The sequence below is a fragment of the Rasamsonia emersonii genome (assembly GCF_000968595.1).
Source record: "Rasamsonia emersonii CBS 393.64 chromosome Unknown ctg1118621760014, whole genome shotgun sequence".
NCBI classification, from domain to species: Eukaryota; Fungi; Ascomycota; class Eurotiomycetes; order Eurotiales; family Trichocomaceae; genus Rasamsonia; species Rasamsonia emersonii.
In genome coordinates, this window is record NW_013563273.1 from 58,793 (window position 1) to 84,814 (window position 26,022).

Sequence of the window (26,022 nt, forward strand, 5' to 3'; positions counted from 1 at the left end):
CGCATATGGATACGTGACCATGCTGATGCAATAAATCTGTCCTGGAAGAATACATGCAGGATGAAATATGAATGGATTAGTCCAATACTGACTGATTGACTCGGAGCCAAACACATCCCATTCACTCTCTTCACACCAAGCTCATTGAGATGAGTCGATAATAGGATGACCAAGACTATCGAAAGAGTTGACTTCTTGACCTCTCCATGTTTTCTATTTACATATCCATTGAACCACCTTGTTTCGTAGAGCGATATCCAGAATGACGCCATTATGTAAGAATCCTCATTCCAATTCTCTCTATCATATCAACAGGGCAGTGGTCGGAACAACAATTTTTAGTGTGTTCTTTCCTCGTCTTTCACACTATCATCCTTTCCCTTTTCTCTATTCTCATTCACATCAAGCATTGCAATCATTTGCTTTGGTTCTACACACATATTGCCAGTAGATGACTACGTTGACCCTTGAGTCAAACAACTCTCTGAGGAGTCATCTCCTCTGACTGATAGCAGCGAGAATGAGTAATATTAGGAATATAAAGTTATTTCCATGCGTTATAAAGTTCGGCTTTCTCCTTTCCCATTAAGCATATCTTGATTGCAATTTCGATTGTTATTATACAGTGGTGACAACTCTGCTTCCTATCTACTTGTATCCACCTGTCTATCTACCTGGTAAGTACAAAGTCCTTTTCACCCCGTGCGTGCAGAGTATTGTTCATGTATCTACATACATCATCGAAGGCTTGGTCTTATCAAACAATGCTGCTACAGCACTGGCTGGAGTCATGTCCTGTGCTTTATCCATTGCATTTTCCTTGCTATCTCTTCTAGACTTTGAATAATACCTTCCGGCGTCTGTCGAGGAACCGGATGATGGCTACTATTCCTATCCCTCAGCAAGCCAAGATCACCACCGGACCCCTTCCTGATATCAAGGACCTTCCAGAAATCGCTCCTGCCGGAGATTACATACACTCCGTCGAAGAGGTTGTCGGATTCAACGAGATCCGCAAGGCCAGAACCGCAGAGGTAAATTCGTTTATGACGGTGGACCTCCGGAGTGGATCGGCGATTGCAATCACGTCGCCTGGGATTGTCATCCTGGGCAGCGTGCACCCAGAAGCGGACGAGAAGAATATCCACGACATGATGATGATGCTCGTCGCCACGAAGAGGGGCTTAGCTAATGATGGTCACTTCAAGAAGCAGCCATGGGCCATTCTTGTCGGGGCATCAATAAAGGATGATGAAAATGAAGATACGTTTTTCCATGCCGATCTCTGTGAGGAGTTTGTCAATACGATGTCGGACGCGGGGTACCCGGTAGATTACCGCAGATATCCCATCGCGGACAACGACGAGCATGGCATTGTTGCATTCTTTCATTCAACCGTCGACGAGCCGAATATTAAGGTGTATGCCCACGATCGTGAAATTACTATTTATGAATAGATGGGTCAATTAGTCCCCATGTCTTAGTGTATGTGTGAGTGCAGTGAACTGCCAAGTGTATGAGTGTATGATATGGTAGAAATCTACTTCCTCCTTTTCTTTTTCTCCTTTAATTTTTTTATTTTATCAAGTGGTTTGTTGATAATCCGTAGATAGTAATGTTCCAGAAAGGAAGGTCATTCCTCAGCCTAATTCCTGCCAAGACTCTTGGCAACCGTTAGTTAATATAGACTTGGCCCGAAAACCCGCGTCTTGGCGCCCACATCCCGGCTTGGCATGGTCTTGGCCAAAATGCTGTCTAGAACTTTGCTAGTATTTATTCTTCTTTGTTGTATACGGAGTATGGAGTACAATGGAGTAAATTTTAAGAAAAGCATATTATTTTGTTAATCATACTAAGATCTACGGAGCAATCATTTTTTTCTGTAGTGGCGATTCATTATTCGAGCTTAATCAGTCGAACTTATTGTTATGAACCAACAGGAGATGACGCTGTCCAACACAGCAATGCAGAATGAAACAATTACCCCGCAAGGCAGCAATAGGGCGAACTCCAGATCACGTGACAAGAATGGACATTGGAAATCACGTGGAATGGTATACAGGATGGTATACGAATGGTATACGAAATGGCATACGAACGAAAGGAACGGTATACCATAAGGAGTACCAAAAGAGGAACAAAAAGGGGGCCGAAAGAAGACTGGAAGAAACATAAATAAGGACAATTATACTCATGTATCTAGTCTTTCCTTACTCGCGCTCAATTCAATCCATTCAACTTGAGTTACTAAGATACTTACTTTGGGGGTCAGTAAGACTTCTTACTACTAGTGGTATACTTCGGTATAGCTCTAGTAGGCGTTGCCTCTGACCTAGTCGTTACCGTTTTTGTTTACCTGAAGCACCCTTATCATACCCCTGCGAGACCCCTTTGCTTGTGAGAGATCGTTCGAGGAAGAGCCCTTCGCCAGGTAGGCCGTTGTCTCAAGGAGAGGAGACCCGGGTCAGCTAGACCGTCGCGTGCTCGTGAACGACATAGAGTCAGGAAGACCCCTTGATCCTTCCCTAACCACCATTGTTAAGTATCGACGACTACGGTTGGACCCAGCGCGTAACACTTATTATAATACCTTAATTTAAAAAAAATTAAATAAAGTATCAACTCTATGGAAGGAATCAAGGACCTCCCAATCCAGATAGGGGCGGAATCCCCAATTGGGCAAAAGTCCTGAATTGCTGGCGGCTCTTAGCGCCGGCCCTCTCCTAACCCTATAGATATAGGTGGTAGCAGTGCTCGCTATTCGCCCTTGCAGTCTTTAAAAACAAGGAAATAAAGAAAATTTAGTAATTTTTGTTTTCATTTGAAATAGATTACTATTATTATTTATACCTTTATAGAAAATTGTTTTTAACTACTTGAAATGGTTTGTCTATGTCGCCGCCAACTAGGATCCGGGGCCGGGGGCTAAGATCTCCAGTTTGAAGGCAAAACCCCAGCAAAATCCCTCAACTGAGGCCGCCACGGCGCGCTTAACTTGATAAACTCTCCAGTCTGTTGTTTATTTCAATGTAGCTAAACTACTCTGGGGGGCAAGGCGGTTTCAGAACCGCCGTATGTGGATAGAATAAGAATCCTGCGGACCAACTACTGCGTTTCGCCCCCACGAAATATAGTTGTTGGCCCAACGGCAGTATGCACGCGGTGTTGGGGTAATAGTCGATCCTCTGCCACAGGATAAGTATTTATATGCCGTGTTTGTTCCTTAGAGATGAGGTGTCTTTGCATCAATACAATTCCAAGTGACGAGATTTATTGAAAGTGGAAATATTCTTCTACATCAAACATCCAAGTAAGACAAACCCAACGAATCATCCATCCTCGTGGCTTTGACTGACTGTTACCAGCTTCAATTCCAAATACCCTCGAGCTCTTGTGATTACTTGTGACTATACGATGGCACCTCTGCTCCGATTTGCCGCTCTCATCGCGCTGCTCAGCGCACAGCTTTCTTCCGCCTCATGGGTCAAATTCTGCAACGATGCTGAATGCAAGGATTGCGGGCAGTGGGTCAATACGGGCAACAGCGGTTGCCTGAACGAGAACGGTCGAGTTGCAATCTATTTCAAGGGCTACAAGGCCAACGCCGATGAGGGTTGGGCGGATCTTCGCGCCTATGACGAGCCAGATTGTAACTGCGAAAAGGGTTCAACATGCAAACCAAAATTTGGAGATAGTGATTATATGGGTTTTGCTACTTCCGGCTGTTTCCCAGTCCCGAAGGGCAAGTCATATCGATTTGCTGATTGCGGGAAATACTGCTCGTGAGAGAGGGGCCAGGGCAAGAAGCTGGCAAGGGAGAGGGTCGTGTGTTGATGGGTTTTCAGCTATTGAAAAGCAACCTGCATGTATATTAAGGCTCATTTCCATGTTATCTTTCATATTTTTTTTGTCGGTTTGTTCGTTGATATGGATAGCCGAATGAACTAATGACTTATACCTACCTAACATGCATGGCCAGACTAATTGATTCGAGACCAGTAAGACCGTCTTTGTAGTTGAGTCTATATCCTAGTGCAAAGTTGGACTACTATGAGAGATAAGATAATATGGAAATGTGTTTAGCTAGAGTTAGAGTTAGGATCTGCCTCCGTAACCGCTCAGCTCGTCAAAATGCCGGCTATTGCTAATATTGGAGCCTGCCATTCGAAGAGAATCTGCCCATGCGGATCTCCATTGGAGATCCTCGTGTATGATGCAATCCGTCCTTACTGTGGGCAGTATAGTTCATATAAGGACAACCCTCAAGCCGTCTTTGCCCCAAACTTCCATTTCAAGTTCGTTTGTGGTTTATTCTTAGATGTTCTTATAATAATTCAAATCCCTCCAAGTCTGAGTACCTGTACTGCATTCCAGGTGGAAGGTTGCTTACTCAGACCTCCACGACCAGCTTCTCTGCACTGACGCCCTGTTCCAACACATCCAATCCACTCCGGAGAGCTCCCAGTCCGCCGTCAAGCACCCTGACCCTCGGGCTCGGAATATACTCCCCGCTGGCCAGCCTCGCCCTCAGCCATCCGTGGAACATCTGCCGCGTATATTCGCCCCGATCCTTCTCGTCGAACGGCAGCGTAATGAACTTGACAGTGACACCGTCGACCTGAGGATATTCCTGGGGAAGAAGCGGCGCAGACGCCAGTGTGGCACCTCCGTCAGCGTTCAACGGCTTCAAGGGACCAGTGGCCAGAAAGCCCATCTGCACACTGACGCCGTCGTCCTTGACTGCCTTGACGATCGTCTCTTCGACATTCTCAGCCTTGTAGTCGAATACTTTGCTCGCGCCTAGACTCTTCAGGTACTCGTGGTGCTGGGAACTGGCAGTCGCATAGACGACCAGACCCAGAGACCGGGCCGTCTGGATCGCTGCTGTGCCGATACTGCTGGAGCCACCCCAGATCAGGACGCCATTCTTGTCCTCAGGTGCATACTGGGTGTCCACGGGGACACCAAGCATGTACCATCCCGCCCAGGATGTTTGGACTGCCATGGGCAGCGTGCTCGCCTCGGGGAAACTAATCGCGTCCGGCAGGGCGACGACGCTGTTGAATGGCACCAGGACACGCTCCTGGAAGGCACCGTAGTCGGCGGCCCCTTTATACTGGAACGAGGGCGCAAAGGCCGCGACGCGGGTTCCTGGCTGGGGAGCATCCGCGGGCACTTCTGAGCCGACGGAGACAACAACGCCTGCCACGTCAGAGCCCAAGACGGCAGGGAAACTGGCGATACTGTAGCCCGTTGTCTGCAGTACCCAGTCCAGCGGATTCAGCGCGATGGCTTTGGCCTCGATGAGGATGTCCCGCGGACCGGGTTTCGGCGTGGGCCGCTTGGATGGCTAGAATGTTGGTATCAAGGATGAAGACGATGATTAGTCTATATCTTATATATTAATTTCTACAGTGACCTACTTTTAAACTCAGTTATAAGAGTTGCTTCTGCTGCCTCCTGCAGCACCATAATAGTAGAAGCTTGAAAACACGGACTGGTCTTGAAGTCTTGTGCAATTTCTTGAACCACCTAGGAGGCGGGGAATCAATAGCTCTGTGGATTTCTGGTAGCAACAAATCTCTTGCAGCGCAACAGCTATATAAACTAGTAAAAGTCAGTTCTTGTTAATAGAAGAATTTAAGTCCTAATCAACTTACTGCTAGGCTTGTATCTATGCCTGTGAGGAGCAGCAGCAGGGAGTGCCTTGCCCTTCCCTTTTCCCTTTCTATCCACTATTTTTATAGTTTTATTGTAGCTTTTGTCGTCCGAGCTCGCTCTTCAACGGTATCACGGTCGGCACTTGAACGTCTTGCGGTTTCGATAAGCAAAGGACGTACATGATGATTGTACATGCCGAATACGCTAGCACAGCGATCTCAAGCTGGGATATAGCAAGACCCCTTATCGCCCGGGCGATTTAGTGATTCTTGAGATTTAGCTTCTCGAATAGCTGCCTCCACAATTCCGCGAAGAAAGTAGTTATGAGCACGATGACGTTGCTCAAATGATGGTCGATTCTGGGCGGTCGATCGACTGCGTTATGCCCACTATTGCCATAGTCAGATTCGACTGAAGCCAGCTGCAGCGCGTTGCCGTAAACTCCACCCTGGGCGTTAACATCGGCTCCTTTCTCAAGCAGCATCGCCATGATCTCCTTATATCCTCTAGCTAAAGCTGCCTGCAGTGCATTGCCGTAGTATCCGCCTTGGGCATTAACATCGGCTCCTTTCTCAAGCAGCACAATGTTGACAAGTTCATGGTATACGTGAGTTGACAAGATGTAGAGTAATGTTGGGCCACCGCCACATTCCCACATGGGATTCTTTTCAAAGACACAGTGAAAAAGTCTCACTCGCTGGAAGGTCTTATATTGCTCTTGCAACAGCTGCACAAAAGTCGTTTGTTTAATGCGTCTTGCTTGTGCCTCCTCGGCGTGATCAAATATGTAAGTCGAAGCATACTCTAAGAATGGATATCTGAAGCCAAGATCCCGCTCTTGCCACGAATCCATTTCTAATGGCAGTTCTTCCATCATGAGGTACGTCATGCAGCAAGCCCTCAGACGATCATGACTGGTGCCTACGGCGTTTGGCTTAAGCCCCGTATCCAGCGTTTGCAACCTCTGATTTCGAAGGAGAAAGTCATTGACAGACTCGTGGATAAACTGCACTGTGTCTTCTGTGTCTTTTTGCCCCTTGCAGACCTCGATAAGACCTCTCGAGGAACTAAAAAAGAGGAAAAACGTACAACAGCTGGGATTCGCTGGTAGTCACCCACCCAACTACTAACCAGCCGGCGTGTGGATTAAGTATGGCTGAGCGGACGGGAAGCCCTGTTTCCCACACCCTATGGTCGTATGTATCAGCTGTGTCTAGTTATAGAATTAAATAGGAGGGAGGAGGTATTTTGGAGTGACTTATATTTCCTACAAACCCAGATTGTTCTGGGAAAGAGAAACGGAAACAATAAAAGTGAGTGAGCATTTTAAGCAGATCTACTAATTAAGCTTGGCAAATGCGCAGCCTATCATGTGATTCGAGACGATAAACTGAAAAGAGTCCATGTCCTACTATATTGTTGTATAGGGAGTACTGTACGAGTGATCGGGATACGGCTCAGTCAGACTTTATATGACATGAAAGCGATATTTACTAGTCATTGAAAATGTAAAAATTTCTCATTGTACAGTACAGTACAGCACCAATGCTGATGTATGCAGTTGTGCTTGTATGCATCTTTTTTTTTCTCCACAATACATATGCCTGCATATGCATGTCAACTCTAATCATAGCTACCTTGTCCAGGTAACATAAGGCTAGATCTGCAAGATGCAAGATACAAGATGCAGGATTCAAGATGCAAGATCTATCCAGGATATGCAAACAGGGTTGCATGCAGCAGCAGCATCTGCCAGGGAACAGATAGTGTGACAATCATGCATGCAGCTGCCAGGATCACAATCCTGTCAGTGCCTGCGTATTTTAGTACGCAGTAAAGCTTAAGCGCACCTTGCTAGGTAAGTGTGTCAGCACCTTAGAAAGATTAATGAATAATAAATTATGAATTATGATCGTCTATCTATACGGAAGTCTAGCTGACTACAACAACAGAATCGCTTACAAATAACTGCATTATTCTCGGTAATTCTGCTCATAGCTAATAGCATCGGAATAAAGCAACCCAGGTAGGGAGAGAATAGAGACGGGAGACAGAGAGATAAGAAGAGGAAAGGGTTAGAATGGCAAGAGGTTACAGGCTCTATACCAGGTAAACTCCACAGATATATATGTTTCTGCAGCAAATCTGCATAGTCCAGATACGATTGCCACTATTCATTATCTCCTGCCTGAACAACTTCGCAGAGATAGACCTGCTTCTAAAGAACTTTCACCTGCTACACAGAACAGCTCCTTTTCAGGCTGCATTGCCTGTCTTGCCCATGACAGATACGGCTTCCATGACTCATCAAGAAGCAGGATCACTGACCTTAAGACCCTGTCGCTCCAGCCCTTCATCCACCATCGCTCGGGGGAATGATGTATCAGAACGCAATAATGTGCCAGGACGATGAGGCTTATAGGACGCTTGGCTTTTAACGCGTCTATATATCGCAAAGGAACAAAAATCGCCCAGAATAGCGCGGGAAACCAATCTTTAGGTTTGGCGATTATCAATGCCAAGGTTCTTCCCAGCTGTCGGATTGACTGGGAATATATTTCGCGTTCATCTGCATTGATGGTCGTTTTCTGGTTGAGATCCTCGAGTTCTTCCAGGATGGAATAAAACTCCGACGGAATAATATGGACATCGCTGGGTTTTAATTGTTGGATCAAGTTCCTGATGACAGACGCAGGACGTGACCACGTGTCGGTCCTCCACAAAGAGACAATATTGCGGATCAGGATGAACCGCTGAAGCAGCTTGTCGATTGGATCAAGGTTCCCGTCATAATGCTCGTAGGACGGATGCATCAGCCGTAATTCAGAGAGGAGCACCAGGAGAGAAAACAGGTATACCGCATCGGCATTCTCGGCAGTAATGCTGTTTACACTTTTTCGAAACCGGGAGAGAGCGGTGCATTGGTGGCGACTGGCAAGGCTAAGATGTTGATGCTGGTTCTCTGGTTGGAGGTGAGTCATATGCAGAGCCGAAAATGCCAGTAACGCGTGCCTGACATAGTCAGAAGATTGTGCTACCGATGGGATCAGATGCTGCCAAACGGGCAGTCTTCGCGAGTCAGAGGTAATTGTAAAGACTGTCACTGTCGAGTAATGGTGCATGACCTGGTAGTCTCGATAATGCAGGTCGTCTGGGATGAGTTGAGTCCGGGATGAAATTGCCATTTTTGGCCCAGTAATCGCCGAAGAGCGACATAAAGAAGCATTATTTTTGAAAGATCCACGTTGTGACAGTGGAATTTCAGTGGAGTCTTTGGAGACCGTCGAAGGGGCCGGCACAGCCCCATAGGAGAGCTTGTCAAATTCAAAAGTGATCTTTGAGCCTAGATGGTGAGAAGCCGATATGGAACTAGGAGCCAACAATTCGGGCCTAAATCTATCTTCATAGTCGCATTTCAGCCCTCTAGTTCGGCATCTGCCGCAGCGAGGGGGCTTCTCATCACACTGCGAGAAACCTGTTAGCATGTGCTAAGGTGGGCTAGATGCATACTAAGTAGCACATACCTTCAACCTCCTCTTCTTACACTGTCCACATCCATGTCGAGACTTAATGTGGCTCCTGCGGAGGCCGTTCATGTCCCGGTTCCTGTGTCCCCTATCCAAGAACTCCTCTGGTCAATCGAGGCGACAGTAGCGTAATGCCTGACAAACATAGAGGGATCGAGGGCGATTCCGTCTCATTCATGACGATACTCCATAATTAAGCTAAGGGCGAGACTAATCCTACGTGGCTTAGCGTGGTGCTCCTAGAAGATGCTTACGCATAACAAACTTCTCGTTTGATATCATAATGGCCAGATCAGGCAAAGTGTACGATGTTGGCATGCTCAGCCACTTTTGCCTTTTTGGATTGGTTGCTGCTGTTGACTGATTTCGAGGCCAGCAGCGGTCTAGAATATTATTCATATTCTTGAAATTCAACTTCTACTACGAATCGAGTAAAGTGTACGGTATGCTGTGCCTTGTTGTCAACGCGTCAGTTGTCACTACATGATATATATAATTGACGGTGATCGGTCAACATGAATTGCATGAGATTGGAATCCATTCAACGAAGCCGACATCTACAAGAACAGCCTCGTGGCAAGATATATTTGGATGTACTTAGCATTGTTCTCGTCTCTTGAGTTTCGACGGCCACGGAGTATTTAAACTATCTATTACTGCACCTTCCATCATGACGAAAATAAATATCCACTATTATCCTTATTATCCCTCTTCCGCGGCTGCGATCATTGCTGCCGTTTGTTTTTCATTGACTACAATCGTCCATACGCTTCAAGTGGGCTTGAAACGGAGCTGGGCGCTCATACCTTTCACCGTGGGAGGATACCGTGAGTACAAGACAGCAGTGCCATTTGTTTGTATGGAAGTCCCCTAATCGGAAATGTTTCTTTCTAGTCGAGGTCATCGGTTATCTCTGTCGAATAATCTCCTCCTACCAAAGCCCGGACTGGACGTTGCCCCCCTTCGCTATTGAGACGGTCTTCATCCTCGTTGCTCCGGCGTTCTTCTCCGCGAGTATCTACATGCTACTTGGACGGATCATGGTCTTGGTGGATGGAGAGTCCAAGTCCATTATTAAGCGGACGTGGCTCACCAAAATCTTCGTATGCGGAGATGTCCTCTCACTCTTGTTGCAGGCTGCCGGTCAGTAACAATGCTTTTTCTCTGCCACTGCCACACTGCAGGCGAGCTGACAGTTTCATCTGTTGTTCTGAAGGCGGCGCCTTGATTACCAGCCAAGATCTACATAAGATCGACCATGGAAAGAAGATCATCGACGCCGGTCTTTTCCTCCAGATCTTTTCCTTCTCCATATTCCTCCTGACGGCGCTGATCTTCCACTACCGACTTTGCAGAGATCCTACCACCGCATCCACTGCGAAGGGGAATCCCTGGCGTAAACACCTCCGCGTTCTGTACTTTACCAGTTCGCTGGTCTTTGTTTGATGCATTGTACGGGTCGTACAGTATCTCCAGGGAACGACAGGATACCTATCCGTCCATGAAGTCTTCCTCTATGTGTTCGACTTCCTGCTTATGCTCACCGTCATGACCATGTTCAATATTTTTCACCCGAGTGAAATATATACAGTCCTACGGTCCAAAATTCAGGAGGATGTCCTTCTTTATGAAAATATTTCTACTTCTGCCTGATACAAAAAGGGTACGGGGGCTGTAGATGACAGGAGCCTAGAGAAAAGGACTCTCATATAAAAGAAAGGAAAAGGGGAAAAAGAAGGAAGGAAGGAAGGAATTATTTACTAATTCTGAATCGAACAGTTTAATCAAACTGATTTTTAAAATAGGAAGAAGAGGGGGAAAAAAGACGTATTGATGCCAAATAGGTAGGTAGGTAGGTAGATACTTTGAGATTTATGCTTATTTCTATGAAGTTATCTATCTTATGATATAATCATGTATTAATATTCCATGCAGGTTTTGCAGTCCTACGAAAGGAAAAAGGACGTAAAACCTTAGTTGTACGAAGTATGGAGTAATACCTCTCTCTCTCTATATATAATAGTGACTACTGTCCACCCACCAACTCCCTCACCAAAACCTCCTTCCACTCCTCCACAAACTGCTTCACAAAGCTCCGCTCGTAGAACGCCTCGTTGTAGTTGACCCCCAGATGCAGTTGCCCGTTCCACGTCCAGACGTACGACTGCAGCAGCCGGTTGGCCACCTCGACGGCCACCCACCAGTCCTCGACCTCGACGGTCGCCGTCTTTCCTTCGTACCTCGTCTGCACATAGTCGTTGATCACCCCCAGCGAGCTCAGCTGCGGGTGCGCCGGCACCTCGAGCAGGTCATCCGGCGTCGCGCCTAGGAGTTCCAGGACCTTGCGCACGTACTCGGACAGGAAGCCGAACATGTTGCGCGGCTCGTCCTTTCTGAGGTCGCGCTTGTAGCCCGCGCCCAGCACGGTTGCAATCGACGTGAAATGGCGATGCTGATCCAGGTCAACCGTGCACGGCACTCCCGTGTGGTACACGCTGACGGCGGCTTGCGACCCATTCCATGGCACAGGCAGGTACTTGCGCAGGTCGACGACGTTTAAGGTCGTGTATTTGCGCCGGGGTGCCGCGCGTCGACGGGTCGTCGTCGTGTAGCGCGTGTGGCTGCGTGGCCACGACGAGGGCGGCGTGCACGGACGTCGTCACCCGTGAACGCCGCGCGCCTTGCTGGCGGCGATGATGCGCTGGCTGAGGTCGACAGGCAAGCTGATGCCGTAGCGCTGCGTGGCGGCGGGCAGCTGGTTGGACAGCGTCGCGATGGTGATGGCAGGCTGGCCGGCGAGGAACGCGCCCAGCTCGGCGTCGGCCGCCTGGCTGATCTCCGATGTGACCTCCTGTGGGACAGAAGCAGCCTCGTCGAGGGAGAGCGCCAGACGCGCGGCCTCAGAGCCGTCAAATGTGATCTCTGCCGGGGCGCCCTCGGCGAGGAGGCGCAGGAAGGCGTGTTGCAGGTGCAACAGGCCGATGCCGTCAATGCGCCAGTGTGGTGTCCGGAAGAGCAGCTCGCGGGCATGGGGCAGGAAGTAGAGCTTGAAGATAGGCGAGGGCGTCAGGGTCGAGTAGAGGCTGTCAGCCGAGGAGCTGGTGTCGACGATCAACGTCTCCTGCAGCCAGGCATCCAGAGCCTCGGGCGACGGCACGGTGTAGACGAACTTGTCGCCGGCCTCGTTGGCGACAGCAGCGATCTGCGGGTATTGGTGGCGGAGGGCCTTCCAGGCCTGCTGCAGCTGAGGCACCGGAGGCGCGCTCTTCAGCCGGATGCGGCCTGAAATCAGATATTGCTGCTTCCGCAGCGGTTCGCCAGCAGCAGCTATCCCGCGGTAGAAGTGCTCGAGCGAGTCAAAATCGCGCTCGTAGCGGCCTGGGGAGACCTGCTGCCACGGCATGGTCACGCTGATCAGTTCGAAGCAACAATGTCAACGAGGTTGGAGGTTGGCTCAAGTCAGGACGAGAAGAGAATTGGAGACGAAGAAGAGCAGAGGATAGCAAGAGACTGGAGATGGCCTCGTTTGTATGTTGCGTTGCAGGTGGGGCATGCCGCTGAATCGCCAACTCGCAGACCCCGCACAGCTCTCCAGCGATGGTAGCGATGTACTCTGAAGCTGAATGTTGCAGCCAGATCCTACAATCCAATTGAGCAGGATGATCGACTGCAGACACACAATACCGTTGGTCAGCCATATAGCGCTGTACAAGGACATGTCTCTCAAAGCCAATCGAGGCTGGATATACACAGTACACAGCTGATATACAATCTGTGTGTCCTTGACAATCATCATCCAGGTCAAGATGCGGAAGCCCTGCTGGGGGAAGACGTGGCGGTATAGAATGAGGATAGACGCCTTGATCTAGAGGGTGGACAGGTTGTGGAAGGCTTCTGCGACAGTGGTCTTCTATCTCGTCAGTGCTGTAGGCATTGTTACTGATTTACTTACAATGATCAGGTCTTCTACACTGGTGACAAAGCTAATATGCTGTCCCAGCTGTATTTGGTCGTCAAGAGTTCCAAAATTGTGGATATAGTAAAAAAAAAAACTAGAACGGGGGGTCTTTCAGCAGTCGCCATGCCTACTGGTATTTCAAATACTAACCACCCCAACAATAATCAGATAGTTGTCAATTCCCTATTGGATGATGGTCAGTCCTGATACAAACATGTGCTGTGCGATGGTGATGTAGGCAACCACCAGCAAGATGGTACCGCATGCAATGAGGCTGAGAGCCCCTCTATCGCTGGCATGGGTCTCCATCATTGGATGTCAGCCATACTGGGCATCGATGTGGCGGTGTTTGTAAGAAACACAAGACCAGGAGGGCTAGGGACCATGTATGGCAGCCATCGGCCAGGCAAGACCCTGATGTAGGTCTCGGTCCATGATCGACATGTCAGGCCCCCAACATCCCACACGGTCGAGCCGTCCGGTACATGTCTCGACCAATCGTCGTCCCGTATGGGTGAGCCTAGACAGGGCTTGTCGATCGAAATCGAGTTGAGTTTGGATCGCGACAGGGTTCCTCTGTGCTGTCAGAGCCGCAGCCGACCAAAGGCCACCAATTCAGGGCAAGGGCACTGGATCCTGGAATTAGTCTCGAGGGTAGTATCAGGCAGGGTGTACGGTACGGAGTGCTGTACCATTGTAACAATCGGTCTCTGGGCTGATCTCGATCATCAGTCGTGAGATTTGAGGATGAACGCGCTCTGCATGGAGGAAGATCCCCGCAAGCCACCTGCCTGACTGCTTAGTCAGCCAGCTTTTTACAGACTGAACTTCATGCTTGCCCTTCGTCTAATTCTATGCGAGTATTTGGCATCTCATCTTTCCACTCGACTATGCATCTCGACAAGAACTAATGTATTTTGAGATGCTGTGCATGCATGCATTAGGATCGAGGCAAATGTCCGTTCCATTGCCTTGTACTACGCCCATGTACATACATACATACCAGATAGGATGGCAAAAAAAAAACTGGTAACGGTGGATACGTTCGTCCATACACTGTATATATACGGTACGGACCTGTATCTGTAGACTCTGTGCGGACAGGCGTGGGTCATGGCCTACCGCACCTTGACGCTCCGCTCCCGGACGATGAAGAAGCGACCTACAAGCTGTGTTGCTTCTGGCTCATCCTCATCTACATGCTCCCGCTGTACAAGAATCCACAAGAGCCCTGTTGTGCTTGCGCCAGCGTGGTGGAAGTTTTAATTTTAGATTTATTAGGGCTGCTGACAGGAATTCCCGAAAATGGAAATTTCTACCTTTTCAATCGCTCTGTTTGACTAGACTGGATTAGGAAATCTGGTCATAGACCAGGTACTTACTTTCTCTTCGAATGACCTGTAATCCATGTTCGAATATTGTTTAGTTCACAACCTTGAGCGACTTGTATACAACAGCGGTAGAAAATGTCATTCACAATACCGAAATAAAATAACTTAATGCCTATTTGACGCAAACAGAAATAAAATGTTAATATTAACCCGTTTGCCTTGCTATTATTACATTCATATGTCATGTCGAATTCGAATGCTGATGATCTGATTATATCCCTCGCGACAACAGATTCAGACCATTCACTCCAGATTTGTCTGCGACATAATCTCCTCCCACTCGTCGCAGATCTTCAGCTTCTCCTGGCAGTTGTTCCGCACCGCGCGGAAGCCGTCCGGCCCCAGGGGCAGGGTCTTGCCCTCACACCGGCCTTCGCCGCGGACGGCCTCGACAATCAGCGCCGCGGCCTTCTTGGGATCGCCCGGCTGGTTGCCGTCCGCGGCATTGCAGCCCGCCTGGATGCGCTTGTTCATCTCGGCGTACTCGGGCAGCGGGTGCGGCGCGCGGTACAGGATGTTGCCGGGAGTCATGACCTTGGTGCGGAAGTATCCCGGCGTCAGCAGGCAGGTGCGCAGGCCAAGGGGCGCGACTTCGAGCGCGAGGTTCGGGATCAAGCCCTCCAGCGGGCCCTTGGAGCCTGAGTAGCTGGCGGCGCCGGGGGCACCGTAGTAGGCGCCCACAGACGACATGAAGAGCAGCGTGCCGGTCTGGCGGGCACGCATGAGCGGGAGGAATGCGCGAGTGAGGTTCAGCGGGCCAAAGATGTTGTTACGCAGGGCGTTGGTGAGGAATTGCTCGCTGAGCAGCAGTTAGCAGGATGCTCGCTGAGTATCTATATGGTCTTGGAAGGGCTGTACATACTCGATCTCCTCCACAGTCCCAGCATTAATGTACCCCGCGTTGTTGACCAGCACGTCCACATGCCCGTAGATATTCCATGCCTCTTTTGCCTTCTGATTCAGCACCTCCTGCGGTTCGGTGACGTCGAGCTCGAGCACTGCCGCGCCGGCTTCCTTTAGCGACGCCAGGCGCTCAACGCCGCTGGCGCCTTTTTGCGCGAGCGGTGGCGATGACTTTGTCGCCCTGCAGACGTCAGGAAGTCTTCAATGAAAGATGAAAGATATGGCGCACCTTGGCGAGAATGGCGTGGGCGAGCGCTTCGCCCAGGCCAGACGAGCAGCCGGTCACGAGCCAGGTGAGTTGGCCGGTCATGATGGAAGACAGCGAGTGGAGAAGACGAGGATTCTTCAGCCAGTTTTCAGACCTGTGATGCTGGAAGGGAATTGCTGGGAATGCAGGCTGTCTGTCTGCTGTCTGTCGCGTAAAGAGAGCTTTTTATTGCTCGTGTCTGCCTGCTAACCCCTTAGTTGACAGCTGCGGCTCTGCCAACAGACAGGGATTATTATGCATGTACACCACCACAATTCTTACTTACAGCACTCACTAGTTCTCTTCAGGAAAGGACTGTAATCACTGTACCACCAAATTTACTAGTGAAGCTGATCATAAAATTTTTATGTTTGAAACTGTATTGTGACACCCATGAAATTATTTTTTACTGATTCATATTGATACCTATGCCTGATATCAACCTCAGATTTTGAAGCCAAAGTGCCGGGCTGTCAGCCGCCTGGCATCCCCCTATAGCTTAGGCCCACACAGCGGCTTCACAGGTATTGTGATTACAGGCCCTTCCCGAAGCAAATTAGTAGGCCCTGTAAATAATAATTGTGGTGGTGTAAAAAAATAATCCCTGCAGGTGCAAACGCGTCAGCTGCCGTAGCAGGAATTCATATCGATCGCAGTTGTGGAAAACCGGTAATTCTCCACTCTGGTTCAGCTGCGACCAGAGACAAGCACTAGAAGACGCACTAGACGATAAGCTGTCAGCAGGCGAAATTGAAATTAGCTCAAGGAGAGACAAGGTGATACAGTATCTTCCACCGCATTCTGTGCATGGGTGAATTGTAGCTGATCTCGCTGTAAATTGTTGCTTCTAGTACAGTTGTGGTGGCTTCTAAATAAATCCAATCCTATCATGGTCATACTCATGATGGGGCGAAATCTATTCCTATCCTGGAAGAAATACATACATAGCATAGCATTTTTGGCTTATCCACATGGTCAGGAAGGCCAACCAAGGAAATCATCGTATCATATCAATTTAATTTAACAGCGCCTGTGTTGATGCAGGATAGCTAGAGAGACGTGGACCACTCTGTTTGCTTCTGCCACGGGCCACAAGAGCATTTGTTGGCTCTGAGCAATGCTAGTGATAATTGTAGTCTTCAATTTTTGTGTCCTGCAGGAACACGTCATCAGCGGGAGGAATAGTACGGCAGTGATCGGCTGCTTTCTCACTGATGACTGGTGCACTCAGCTTAGCCGACTCTGTGTTCTCCTCTGAATAATGATAATTAACGTGGATAAGATCGTCAATGTCATCTATCAAGCTTAGTGATCAAGTCAATCTTCTGCATATATTTGTATACATACCTCGTAACACGCCAATTGCTCGTTTCCACGATCAACGAGCAGTTCTCCTCGTACAAGATGGAGAGAACCTTGGAGGACTTTTTCTGTTGCTTATCTAGTATTTCCAAAGTACGTTCCAAGAGGACCCTGGACACAGTTTTCAACACTACTTAGATTAATGCATAGAATACAGTTCATTTCTTCTACATATGTACAGTATTGCTGTATAGAACCTCAAATTTCCATATATGTGTGTATAGCATTTACTATATGTTTATTTCATACAGTTTGTAGAACATTCGAGTTTTTCACCTCTTCTTTTTAGAACTTGATAATTTATTTAGCCCCAGAGAGATTCTTTTTATTGACACGTTCAACTCAGCAAGACGTCCCTTTTGTCTTTTTCGATGTCCTGCAAATTAGTTTGGCCGGCAGAGATCTTTTGTTTTGTCTGTTCAACTCAGAGTGTCTTCTCACACAAACTTCATCCTGCCTGTGCTTGAGGGCTTCCAGCTGCGCCTGTCTGCAGTGGCCATCACATTGCAGGTTATTCTGCAAGACTTGGGGAGTGTTGTACTCGACATTCTCGGAGGAAATGAGAAGAAAAAGTACGATTTTGGATAGATATGAAGACCTCTGGATCATTTCGATGTCATGCAAACTTGTCGCCTGATTCAGTGCAGTGTATATGGTGTGTGCACATATAATACAGCCATCTCAGCTAACATCATCCCTATTACTCCCTTTATCTATGAATCTCCTGCTCCCATTGACATAGTTCTCATTATCTAGATTATCCCTATCGACTCTATATCAGCTAGAGCAGCTCTTCTCTCGTCCAAACATATCCTCCATCAAAACTCCAACTCCAAAAAAATCGTCCCCTCAATCGGCGTCTCATAATACGGCGCAATCCGGCGGAATCCACGTTTGTAATACAGCGCCCGCGCGGCGACCATCATCTCACCCGGCAACGTATCCAGACGGATGCCCCTGTATCGGTCCAGGGAGCGGGCGTGCTGGATGATGGCATCGACGAGTTTGGCGCCTAGACCCGATCCGCGTGCGACGGGGGTGACGTAGAGTCGTTTCATTTCGCAGAAGCCTCGTCCAGTTTTCGATCTGTCTGTATCTGGATCTGGATCTGGATCTGGATCGTCTGAGTCCAGGGCGCGAAGGGCCACGCAGCCTACTATCTCACGAGCAGCAGCAGTATTACTGGTGCTGGCGCCACTAGGGCTGGGTGTAGGAGCAGTTGCACGCGCAACCAGCAATTGCCCTCCCCTCTCAGGGCTGTATTTCCCCGGTAAGGAATCCACTTCGTCCTGAAAGCCTTGAAAGGTCAGGTCGATCCCCAGCGCGGTTGCGTAGGCGTTGAACAGAGCGACGATGGCGGGTTTGTCGTCGGGGAAGTGGGCGGGGCCGATCTCGTAGGATGCAGCTTGCTGCGTTGTCGAAGACATTTCCTATGCAAGTGGATTTTTCCGGCTTATCCCATTGTTTGTGCTGAGATTCGAGAAGATAGAAAGAGCGAGTGCACGTCATCGACTTTTGCTTATTGATGGTTGCCGTAGTGATGTGACTCAGATCTTATCGTCCCGCCGATGTTGGCTATTCTCGGATTTCACTCAGCCAAACCGACACAGATATCTGCTTCATAACTGAATCCTATGGAGTTGAACTGGACGTTACGCATGAATGCTAGTGTTATCTGGTATTATCTCTGACAGCATGCCACTGGTTCTCTTACCTTAGTTAGTACTACCATTCAGACGGATTCAAACAATGAATCAGAGAGGAGACTGAAAATCGTTTACATTCCTATTCGAGTGAAACGAATATTCTATAGAGATGTAGGGAGTGAAGTGAGTGCACTAACCAGTCTGACAGACGATAGAGAAATAGAACTTCTAGGAAGACAAATTGCGAATCTTGCAGGCATGCAACTTCCCTGTCTCCATCGATTTGAGAAGACAATCAATGAAAAGCCAATGCATAGAAATTATCGCTATACAGTCTGCACAATATACAGTCCCTACAACGCAATACAAGTTCATTACTGTCACTGCAACATTTCTCAATACGTAATAATAATGCATACGGCTTCATTTGACATATCTCTGCTCCACAAAAAAAAGCTGTTTTATTGGCATTTTTATGTAACATTAATAATGACTCTTTCGACTATAGCCGCCTAATATTCCCTATGTATGCATATAAAATTCATTCATGCCAAATGTATCCTTCACCATCAAAGCTAATTTTTTTTATATTTGCGTGAGCCACTTTGAGTAATTCCATCAAGTCAGCAGACAGGTAGACAGAACAGGGTTAGGTAGCCCTGCTCCGGCAAGCAGAATACTAGAATACTACGTGGAGTACATGCCTATCGTTTCGCTAAACCTAATAAATAAAATATCACAATGGATCAATTCGAGATCGTCATGCCTATTCTCATTTCATTGACTTTTCTGAGATTTTTTTTTCTTTGAAAATAAAGAGTAAAAAAAAAAAAAAGAAAAGGAAAGGAAAGGGAAAGGAAAAGAAAAAGAAAAAGAAAAAAAGGAAAAAAAGAAAAGACAAGAAATCAAATTAACCGCTTGCTTACTCGACCTGCAGCCCTGCATACACGCCCTCCCTCGTACAGAGAAACAGAGAAATAAATTCCTACCTATGTACATATCTATTTCGGTAATTACGCGAGTATGGCTGGCAAAGCATCTGAATTCTAAAATAATAAAAAAAAAGACAATCTACTAACCAGAAACTGCCTACCTAGAGTGGATCTGAAACTATAAAACTCAACGTCAATCTGGATTAGCATATAGAGACCATAATCACGAGTCTCCCTTACATACTACGCTGGAAATATGTACATACCTAGGCAGACTGACTGGTTGTTACTAAGCGCAAGAACCTGTTACCTGTTACGTGCCTAGATTCCTACATCCTATCCGTCCTGATAACAGAGTGCTAATTGATCGATAAGATTGCTTTTTTTCTATCTATGTTTTTTTTTTCTCCTTATCTATCTAATACATAATTTATCTACCTATTTTCCATAGATTCAGATTACTTACTTAACTAGGTAAGATATGTTGATCGCTTTACCGTGGAACATGGACCTTGGAACTTAGAGCTTGTAACACCTCTACACACAGAGTCTGCGATGTAGAAATACTTATTTGCTATCTATTTACTTCCTGAACTAATAACCTTTTTATCCTACTCTCTACATACATACAATTATTTACTCTACACAAGTACTTAAGCAGGCTTGTCCGATCCGATCTGATCTAATCTAATATTATCTAATCTAATCTAATCTTAACAGCATTGATCTAATCTGATCTGATCTAATCATCAATGAACCTAATCTATATCAATCTATGTCGAACGCGGTCTACCTACTCTGTAAGTAATATTATAGTTTAGTTATAGTTTATAGTTTACATAGTATATTGAATCTCAATAAAATAGATGGGACTATATTATAGCTATAGCTAATGAATTATATATATAACACACCAGCTGACGATGTCATTGCTACGGTAGTATTTCCTTCTTTCTCTCCCCTCCTCTCCTCGAGGACTACTGGAACCGTCACTGGATATGTATGTACAGACAGGTGTATTCAGAATATTAAGAAAAATGTCTCCCGTCCTATTTGAAAAAAGGTCTACTGTAAAAAGTCCTTCAATTTTAGCGGTAATTGCATTTTCATTCTCGTTCTCTACTATTGTCATCTGGCTATCTCCATCATGATAATTCATGCTAATTCTTCTCCTCGCCCACCACCTTTGTGATTTCCACGCCGTCCTGTAAATCAAGTTAGTTCTGTCTATCCCCAACATAAAGTAAATACATATTTATATGTGCAAGACATACCTTATTTCCATCACGTGTCTCGAAAATATGAATCTCCGTCTCGTACACCAGGTTCGGGTTCCCCGGGACGTTCTCCAGATCGACGCCTAGGTCTTTCTCGCCCTTCTCTTTGATCGCTTTCGCTAGGTCGATCCCGCCCAGGTCGGTAGTGGCTTTCTGCTTCAGTTTCTCCCGCTTCTCGGCTGGACTCGCCCGCACCCAGTCTAGATACTCTGGCGCCCCTGGCTGGAGCACGTTGTCTGCCGCAAGGACCGACACGCCCGGTTTCAGCAACCCCAGCTGCTCCACCAGCCACAGATCCGGTAGATAGCGATCCTTCCAGTGGTCGAGGAACAGCAGCTCGACATGGTCGAGGACATTCTCGCGCACCAGCCACGCCAGGGAGACATGGCTCGGCGCGACGAGCACGCGCACGACATCGCGCAGCCCCGCCAGGTCGATCAGCATGTTGGCCACGGCCGCGAAGACGGGGTTGATCTCCAGACTCAGATAGCGCTTGCCGCCGGCGCGGCGCACCGCGTCGCCGAACTTGATGGCCGAGTAGCCGACGTAGCCGCCGAGCTCGACCACCGTGGAGGGTTTGCGCTCGGAGATCAGGTCGCTGATCAGCTGGCCCTTTTTCGGGCCGATGTTCATCAGGTGTTTGTGTGTCTGGCTGTAGGTGTCGATCGCGTCGAGGATTTTGTCCGGCTGGCCCCGTAGGTCATCCAGGTTGGGGAGGTTGAAGACGTATTGCAGGAGCTCGGTTTCGCGGTTGTCCTGGATTGTCAGACAGAACAGGAAGCAGATAAAAAGGAATCAATGAGAGAAAGGAGAATAGAAACAAATTAAAATGATGAATATGAAGAAAAAAAATAAGAGAAAAAGGACACACAATACAGACAAGAACAACAAAAAAAAACAAGCAAATAATAAAATGAATGAAAAGACATCTTAACAAGTAAGTGCATGAATACTTACATCATGGAGCGGCCGATGCGGGGGATTGATGCTAGCCATGTCGATAACTGTACACAGATACACACTAGATGGATTGCAAGATACAAGACCTGGACATTCTGATTGATAAACAATTGTCGATTGATCACCTTTTAAAGACCCCTGGCACATACGGCCGAGCTGGTCGGAGGAGATCTTCGGAGATAAACGTGCGTGGTACAGAATGCATGCCCTTGCATGCCCCGCTATTGGCGCTGCCGGCCGTCCCACGCCGTCCCACTATTGTCCCTTCCGGTAGCCAACGCCGATGCCCTCGCGCAATCTTATCGCCGACATGCTGTATACGTAGACCGACGCGACAGCAATAAAGGGATATTGTTATTATTGCTGCCTAGCATGGCGTCAGTCGGAATCACTGTTCCGATCTGGCAATGACATGAATCCAGACCATGTCTAGAGCCACTAGACCGCTCGAGTCAGTCCTGCGTTGGTATGTGACTGGACCACCGATAAGGTTTGCTGGGCCATAAGTCGGTTATGTTGTGCTACACCAGGCTCGTGGCTAGCCTAACTCGACAGGAACTTGAGTCAACGGGATTGGTGGCGCTGTTGCTGTGGAATGGTCAATGTCTTCGAGAATGAAATCTCGATCAGTGACACAGCGCAATGCACCGGTCAACAACCGCCTCCATGTCGTGAGAAATCCCCCACTGCGATGACAAACATCGGAAAAGCTTCTGGATCGTGTTGAGTTCGTACAACACATTCATCCGGCTGCCCGTGTCTCCAGGAGCTCGCAACTCCCCACGGATAAATCGACTTGTTGGAGACTCGTTCAGCATCACCGTCTCGCTCATCATCGACGGAAGCGGCGGCTGCTCTTTCGTCAGCAGCACGTCCTCCCAGTCAATCGCTCGAGGCAGGGGGATCGAAATGTTGCCAGCGAGCGAGAACACAATGTAGACAATGGCCGCCGCAAAGAGCGAGCCCGGCATATGGATGACATGCGCCCGTCCCCGAGGCAATTCCTCCACGATCTGTTGGATCGCGACGGCATGCAGCAACGCGCGACGACCATCGCCAGAATGCGCCCATTTTCCCAAGTCAAACCCGCGCCGCATCCCCTTGCCCCCTCCGCTGCAGACATGCTGCTCCACATTGTAGCTGCTGCACACGTGCCGGAAAAGCATGGACGAGCTTGTGACGGCGTCGAGACAGATGGTGTGCCACCGGAGAAGAATTTCCAATCGTTCTGTCTTGGCCAGAGACAGACTCGTGTTGATGTTCTCGAATACCTGGAACAGAGCACGACGCACCTCAGGTCTTCCGGGGACTCCAACCGTAGCGACCCCGCTGTCGTCGTCGTCGTCGTCGCAGTCGGACAGAAGAGACTGCAGGCCTTCGAGGATGACCCGAAGGGAGAAGGCTGAGGTCACCGGTTCTAGCGAATCAGGCGTGCCACCAGTCGGGAAGATCTGGCGGAAGATGTAGCGAAAAGATCGATTGTCAGGGCTTTGCGTGCGCATAGAAGCCAGCCATTCATCTGCGGTGCTCGCTTCAAAGGCCGCGTCACTGCTGGGCAGCGTGAGCTGGTTCGCAACGTGCCGGACCGAAGTCGCTTCGCCGGATAACTGTGCCAGCAGCCCATCCACGATGTAATACGCCAGCAAGGCTCGTCGCTGAATCTCACGAGACACCCACGTCCGCCAGTGATGCTCTTTTTCAGCGGCCGGCGCGTTTAGGGAAGGGAGATGATCGACTGGCGCGGGTTCCGTCTCGAACATGCCACAATTGCGGGCCCAGAAAAACCCCAAGCCACGAAAGATCTGACTGGTGGTGCGGATTGCCCGGTTCTAAGATGGACGTCAGCGGGCATACAGTGTTGACGCCGGATCACGCACCTTGGAGAGAGCACCGTAGACATGACCCAGGAGGGCCGTAATCACCAACTGGACACCTTGGCAAGCATCGTAGGGTCCGCGATGTGTTATCAGTGTCTGCCACTGAGGTGAGTTAGCCACCATACGCTCTGCATTAGAATTTGCGAACCTACAGATGTTGCAACGGCGGTATGGGCCAAGCGCCAAAGAGCTTCACCCTGGGATGCGTCAGCTTGATTTTGCTTCCTCACGAACAATGCCTACCTTGGCAATAGCATCCTTGGGCCCCAAGTACAGCGATCCGATGGCGATGGCGTTCAACAGGAGAGGATGGGTGCATTCACGAAAAACAAAGGTTGGACGATGTAGGATTGGAAAGGTGGGAACAAACCGGACGAAGAACATATGTAAACATTCGTCGAGAAAGACAGACGTAATGGAGCTGGATTTGACCGCTGCCGTGACACTGGACGACTGCATATTAAATGAGCGGATGCCTGAGGATTTAAGAGGCGAGGATGTCCCCTACCAAGCTGGTCACCATTTCCGACACATCACGCACCGCCTGATGGCCCTTGCCAGATGGAATGCTGCCGACAGAGTTTTGGTCACCAAACGTGCTGGAAGAACCAAAATTGGTGATTGATGTCTGATCGACGATGGGTGGAAACGGCAGCGTTCCCAGAGGGACCTGGCACTGCTCTACGGCCTCTGACGACATAATGGAGTGGAACAGTTCCTCTGAGTCGGGCCAGATCAAGGCAAGGTCGAGATCGGTCGCTAGTGGTGTGCTCTGCAGACCGACATGGCGGCTATTGGCGCCGTTCGATTGAGACTCAACCCAGCTCTGACCTGCTGTACCAGCAGACTGCTGCATCTGGCTGGCGCAGTCCCATGTGGATGTTGATGACGGGGCGGCAGTGGGAATCTCCGTCGGGGCCCGTTGTTCTATCGAGGAGACTGATGAAGGGGATGCGTATTTGGCACTGTCCTGGCGGCTGTGAAGCTTCCCATGGCGGGCGAGAGCATCTTGACGAGCAAACGGCCGGCCGCACTCTTTACACACAAAAGGCTTTGATCCGGTATCTACACACAGCCGGCTTATATCAGCTTGGACTAGAAATTAGCACACGGGCAGTGCTTACGGCTGCGTTCATGTCTCTGCGAGGGGGTTAGTATCTGCTGTACAAGAGAGGAAAGAATAAATATAAAGTACAAAGCTAAAACAAAAAAAAAGCAAATGTTAATCAGCTCTTACTCGTAAGTGTTCAGGCTTAGTAAAAGCCTTTTGGCAGTCCTTGCAGACTAAACGGCGGGACCGGTCTGCCGGGGAAGATGCAGCCGACGCAGCCGCCATGATGGAATGCACTCGAAGAGGACATGGAATCAAATTAGTGCAGGCAAGTCAATTTCCAGCCGTCCTGTTCTGTCAGAGACAGCGACAGCCGTTGTGTGGGGAGGCCGTCGAGAAAAGGGACGAGGTGGAGAGGCATGGGTAAGATCTTACCCCAGACCGCAGACCGAGTCCCGACCCCACGATCCGACAGGGATTGCAGACAGCCGAAGTCATGGATATTCCCCGCAAAGGCAGGGATGGCACATGGCTATGGCATGTCCAGGCCCGGTTAAAATGCTGTGGCCTGGTGGCTTGCATCAGACAATGCCCGATGGCGAATAGTGGCCCTCTATAGAATTTTTTTGTCATCATTTTTATACACAATTCGCCATTTGCTCTTGTAAAACATTCTGCCTTCTCCTTTGCACAGTACCCGGATCATGTAATCTGCCAGGATAGATGACAGACGTGCATTGTGATTTTAGCACACGATCTCGATGAGCCAGCTGCCGTTGATACACGCCGTGCTCCAAATAGTATGGCCCTAGTGCAGAAAAAAAGGTTCGTTCCCCAGTCAGTGGGCACGCGTTGGAGGTAGAATTCCTCGGCAAAACCCCAGGATTCGAGATACCAGAAGCCATCTCCCGGTCCAGATCCCAACAATGTGTCTACGTTTTTTTTTTTGCAATGATGTTCGCAGGTCGAAGGTCGCCATGAGTTAAGACTATCTTGTGTTCGCTGTTCAATCTAGTCATTCATCTGGAACTTAGTATACCACGTGGACTTGAGGGTGGCGAAGAGTTAGACAGGTCAGGCAGGCAGCAATGGGATGCTGCGTCTGCATAGAATGCGAGGTTGAAGTGAACGTAATATATGCGTATGCTGTCAAGCAGTGGTGTGTGTAAGGAACTGCCTAAGCTACGGACGGGCCTGAGTTTACTAAAACGACATTCACGTGCTTCAATG

At 48.7% G+C, this 26,022-nt stretch overlaps 9 protein-coding genes across 9 annotated transcripts, besides 6 other annotated features; 3 read left to right on the plus strand and 6 right to left on the minus strand.

Annotated features, from left to right (window-relative positions):
- Positions 1–262: 262 nt before the first annotated feature.
- On the plus strand, positions 263–1,457 carry T310_2104 (uncharacterized protein; the record flags this gene model as incomplete). The annotated part of the gene is made up of 3 exons (XM_013475031.1): positions 263–275; positions 316–341; positions 837–1,457. The coding sequence occupies 3 exons, from the start codon at positions 263–265 to the stop codon at positions 1,455–1,457; spliced, it is 660 nt and encodes a 219-aa protein (XP_013330485.1).
- Positions 1,458–3,414: 1,957 nt separating this feature from the next.
- Positions 3,415–4,016, plus strand: T310_2105 (uncharacterized protein; the record flags this gene model as incomplete). Its single annotated transcript, XM_013475032.1, has 2 exons — positions 3,415–3,782; positions 3,980–4,016. The coding sequence occupies 2 exons, from the start codon at positions 3,415–3,417 to the stop codon at positions 4,014–4,016; spliced, it is 405 nt and encodes a 134-aa protein (XP_013330486.1).
- Positions 4,017–4,390: 374 nt separating this feature from the next.
- Positions 4,391–5,350: a sequence feature (Protein overlapping with rRNA (T310_2106, KKA23875.1) was converted to a misc_feature.).
- A 148-nt stretch (positions 5,351–5,498) lies between these two features.
- Positions 5,499–5,623: a sequence feature (Protein overlapping with rRNA (T310_2106, KKA23875.1) was converted to a misc_feature.).
- Positions 5,624–5,660: 37 nt separating this feature from the next.
- Positions 5,661–5,735: a sequence feature (Protein overlapping with rRNA (T310_2106, KKA23875.1) was converted to a misc_feature.).
- A 316-nt stretch (positions 5,736–6,051) lies between these two features.
- Positions 6,052–6,728: a sequence feature (Protein overlapping with rRNA (T310_2106, KKA23875.1) was converted to a misc_feature.).
- A 64-nt stretch (positions 6,729–6,792) lies between these two features.
- Positions 6,793–6,849: a sequence feature (Protein overlapping with rRNA (T310_2106, KKA23875.1) was converted to a misc_feature.).
- An 87-nt stretch (positions 6,850–6,936) lies between these two features.
- Positions 6,937–6,986: a sequence feature (Protein overlapping with rRNA (T310_2106, KKA23875.1) was converted to a misc_feature.).
- An 852-nt stretch (positions 6,987–7,838) lies between these two features.
- T310_2107 (uncharacterized protein) lies at positions 7,839–9,506 on the minus strand (the record flags this gene model as incomplete). The annotated part of the gene is made up of 2 exons (XM_013475034.1): positions 7,839–9,136; positions 9,443–9,506. 2 exons carry the CDS (start codon positions 9,504–9,506, stop codon positions 7,839–7,841), a joined length of 1,362 nt encoding a protein of 453 aa, XP_013330488.1.
- Positions 9,507–10,430: 924 nt separating this feature from the next.
- T310_2108 (Uncharacterized protein) lies at positions 10,431–12,591 on the minus strand (the record flags this gene model as incomplete). Its single annotated transcript, XM_013475035.1, has 5 exons — positions 10,431–10,601; positions 10,654–10,679; positions 10,733–10,781; positions 11,230–11,809; positions 11,852–12,591. 5 exons carry the CDS (start codon positions 12,589–12,591, stop codon positions 10,431–10,433), a joined length of 1,566 nt encoding a protein of 521 aa, XP_013330489.1.
- Positions 12,592–13,269: 678 nt separating this feature from the next.
- Positions 13,270–13,884, plus strand: T310_2109 (uncharacterized protein; the record flags this gene model as incomplete). The annotated part of the gene is made up of 3 exons (XM_013475036.1): positions 13,270–13,342; positions 13,385–13,497; positions 13,570–13,884. The coding sequence occupies 3 exons, from the start codon at positions 13,270–13,272 to the stop codon at positions 13,882–13,884; spliced, it is 501 nt and encodes a 166-aa protein (XP_013330490.1).
- Positions 13,885–14,780: 896 nt separating this feature from the next.
- On the minus strand, positions 14,781–15,750 carry T310_2110 (Hydroxybutyrate dehydrogenase; the record flags this gene model as incomplete). Its single annotated transcript, XM_013475037.1, has 3 exons — positions 14,781–15,336; positions 15,400–15,611; positions 15,670–15,750. 3 exons carry the CDS (start codon positions 15,748–15,750, stop codon positions 14,781–14,783), a joined length of 849 nt encoding a protein of 282 aa, XP_013330491.1.
- Positions 15,751–16,807: 1,057 nt separating this feature from the next.
- On the minus strand, positions 16,808–18,781 carry T310_2111 (uncharacterized protein; the record flags this gene model as incomplete). Its single annotated transcript, XM_013475038.1, has 7 exons — positions 16,808–16,991; positions 17,035–17,179; positions 17,299–17,340; positions 17,493–17,682; positions 17,740–17,821; positions 17,920–18,479; positions 18,764–18,781. The coding sequence occupies 7 exons, from the start codon at positions 18,779–18,781 to the stop codon at positions 16,808–16,810; spliced, it is 1,221 nt and encodes a 406-aa protein (XP_013330492.1).
- Positions 18,782–20,787: 2,006 nt separating this feature from the next.
- Positions 20,788–21,900, minus strand: T310_2112 (O-methyltransferase; the record flags this gene model as incomplete). The annotated part of the gene is made up of 3 exons (XM_013475039.1): positions 20,788–20,832; positions 20,902–21,660; positions 21,862–21,900. The coding sequence occupies 3 exons, from the start codon at positions 21,898–21,900 to the stop codon at positions 20,788–20,790; spliced, it is 843 nt and encodes a 280-aa protein (XP_013330493.1).
- A 590-nt stretch (positions 21,901–22,490) lies between these two features.
- Positions 22,491–25,077, minus strand: T310_2113 (C2H2 type zinc finger domain protein; the record flags this gene model as incomplete). Its single annotated transcript, XM_013475040.1, has 7 exons — positions 22,491–23,693; positions 23,742–23,843; positions 23,894–23,938; positions 23,976–24,194; positions 24,250–24,806; positions 24,866–24,881; positions 24,979–25,077. The coding sequence occupies 7 exons, from the start codon at positions 25,075–25,077 to the stop codon at positions 22,491–22,493; spliced, it is 2,241 nt and encodes a 746-aa protein (XP_013330494.1).
- Positions 25,078–26,022: the final 945 nt, after the last annotated feature.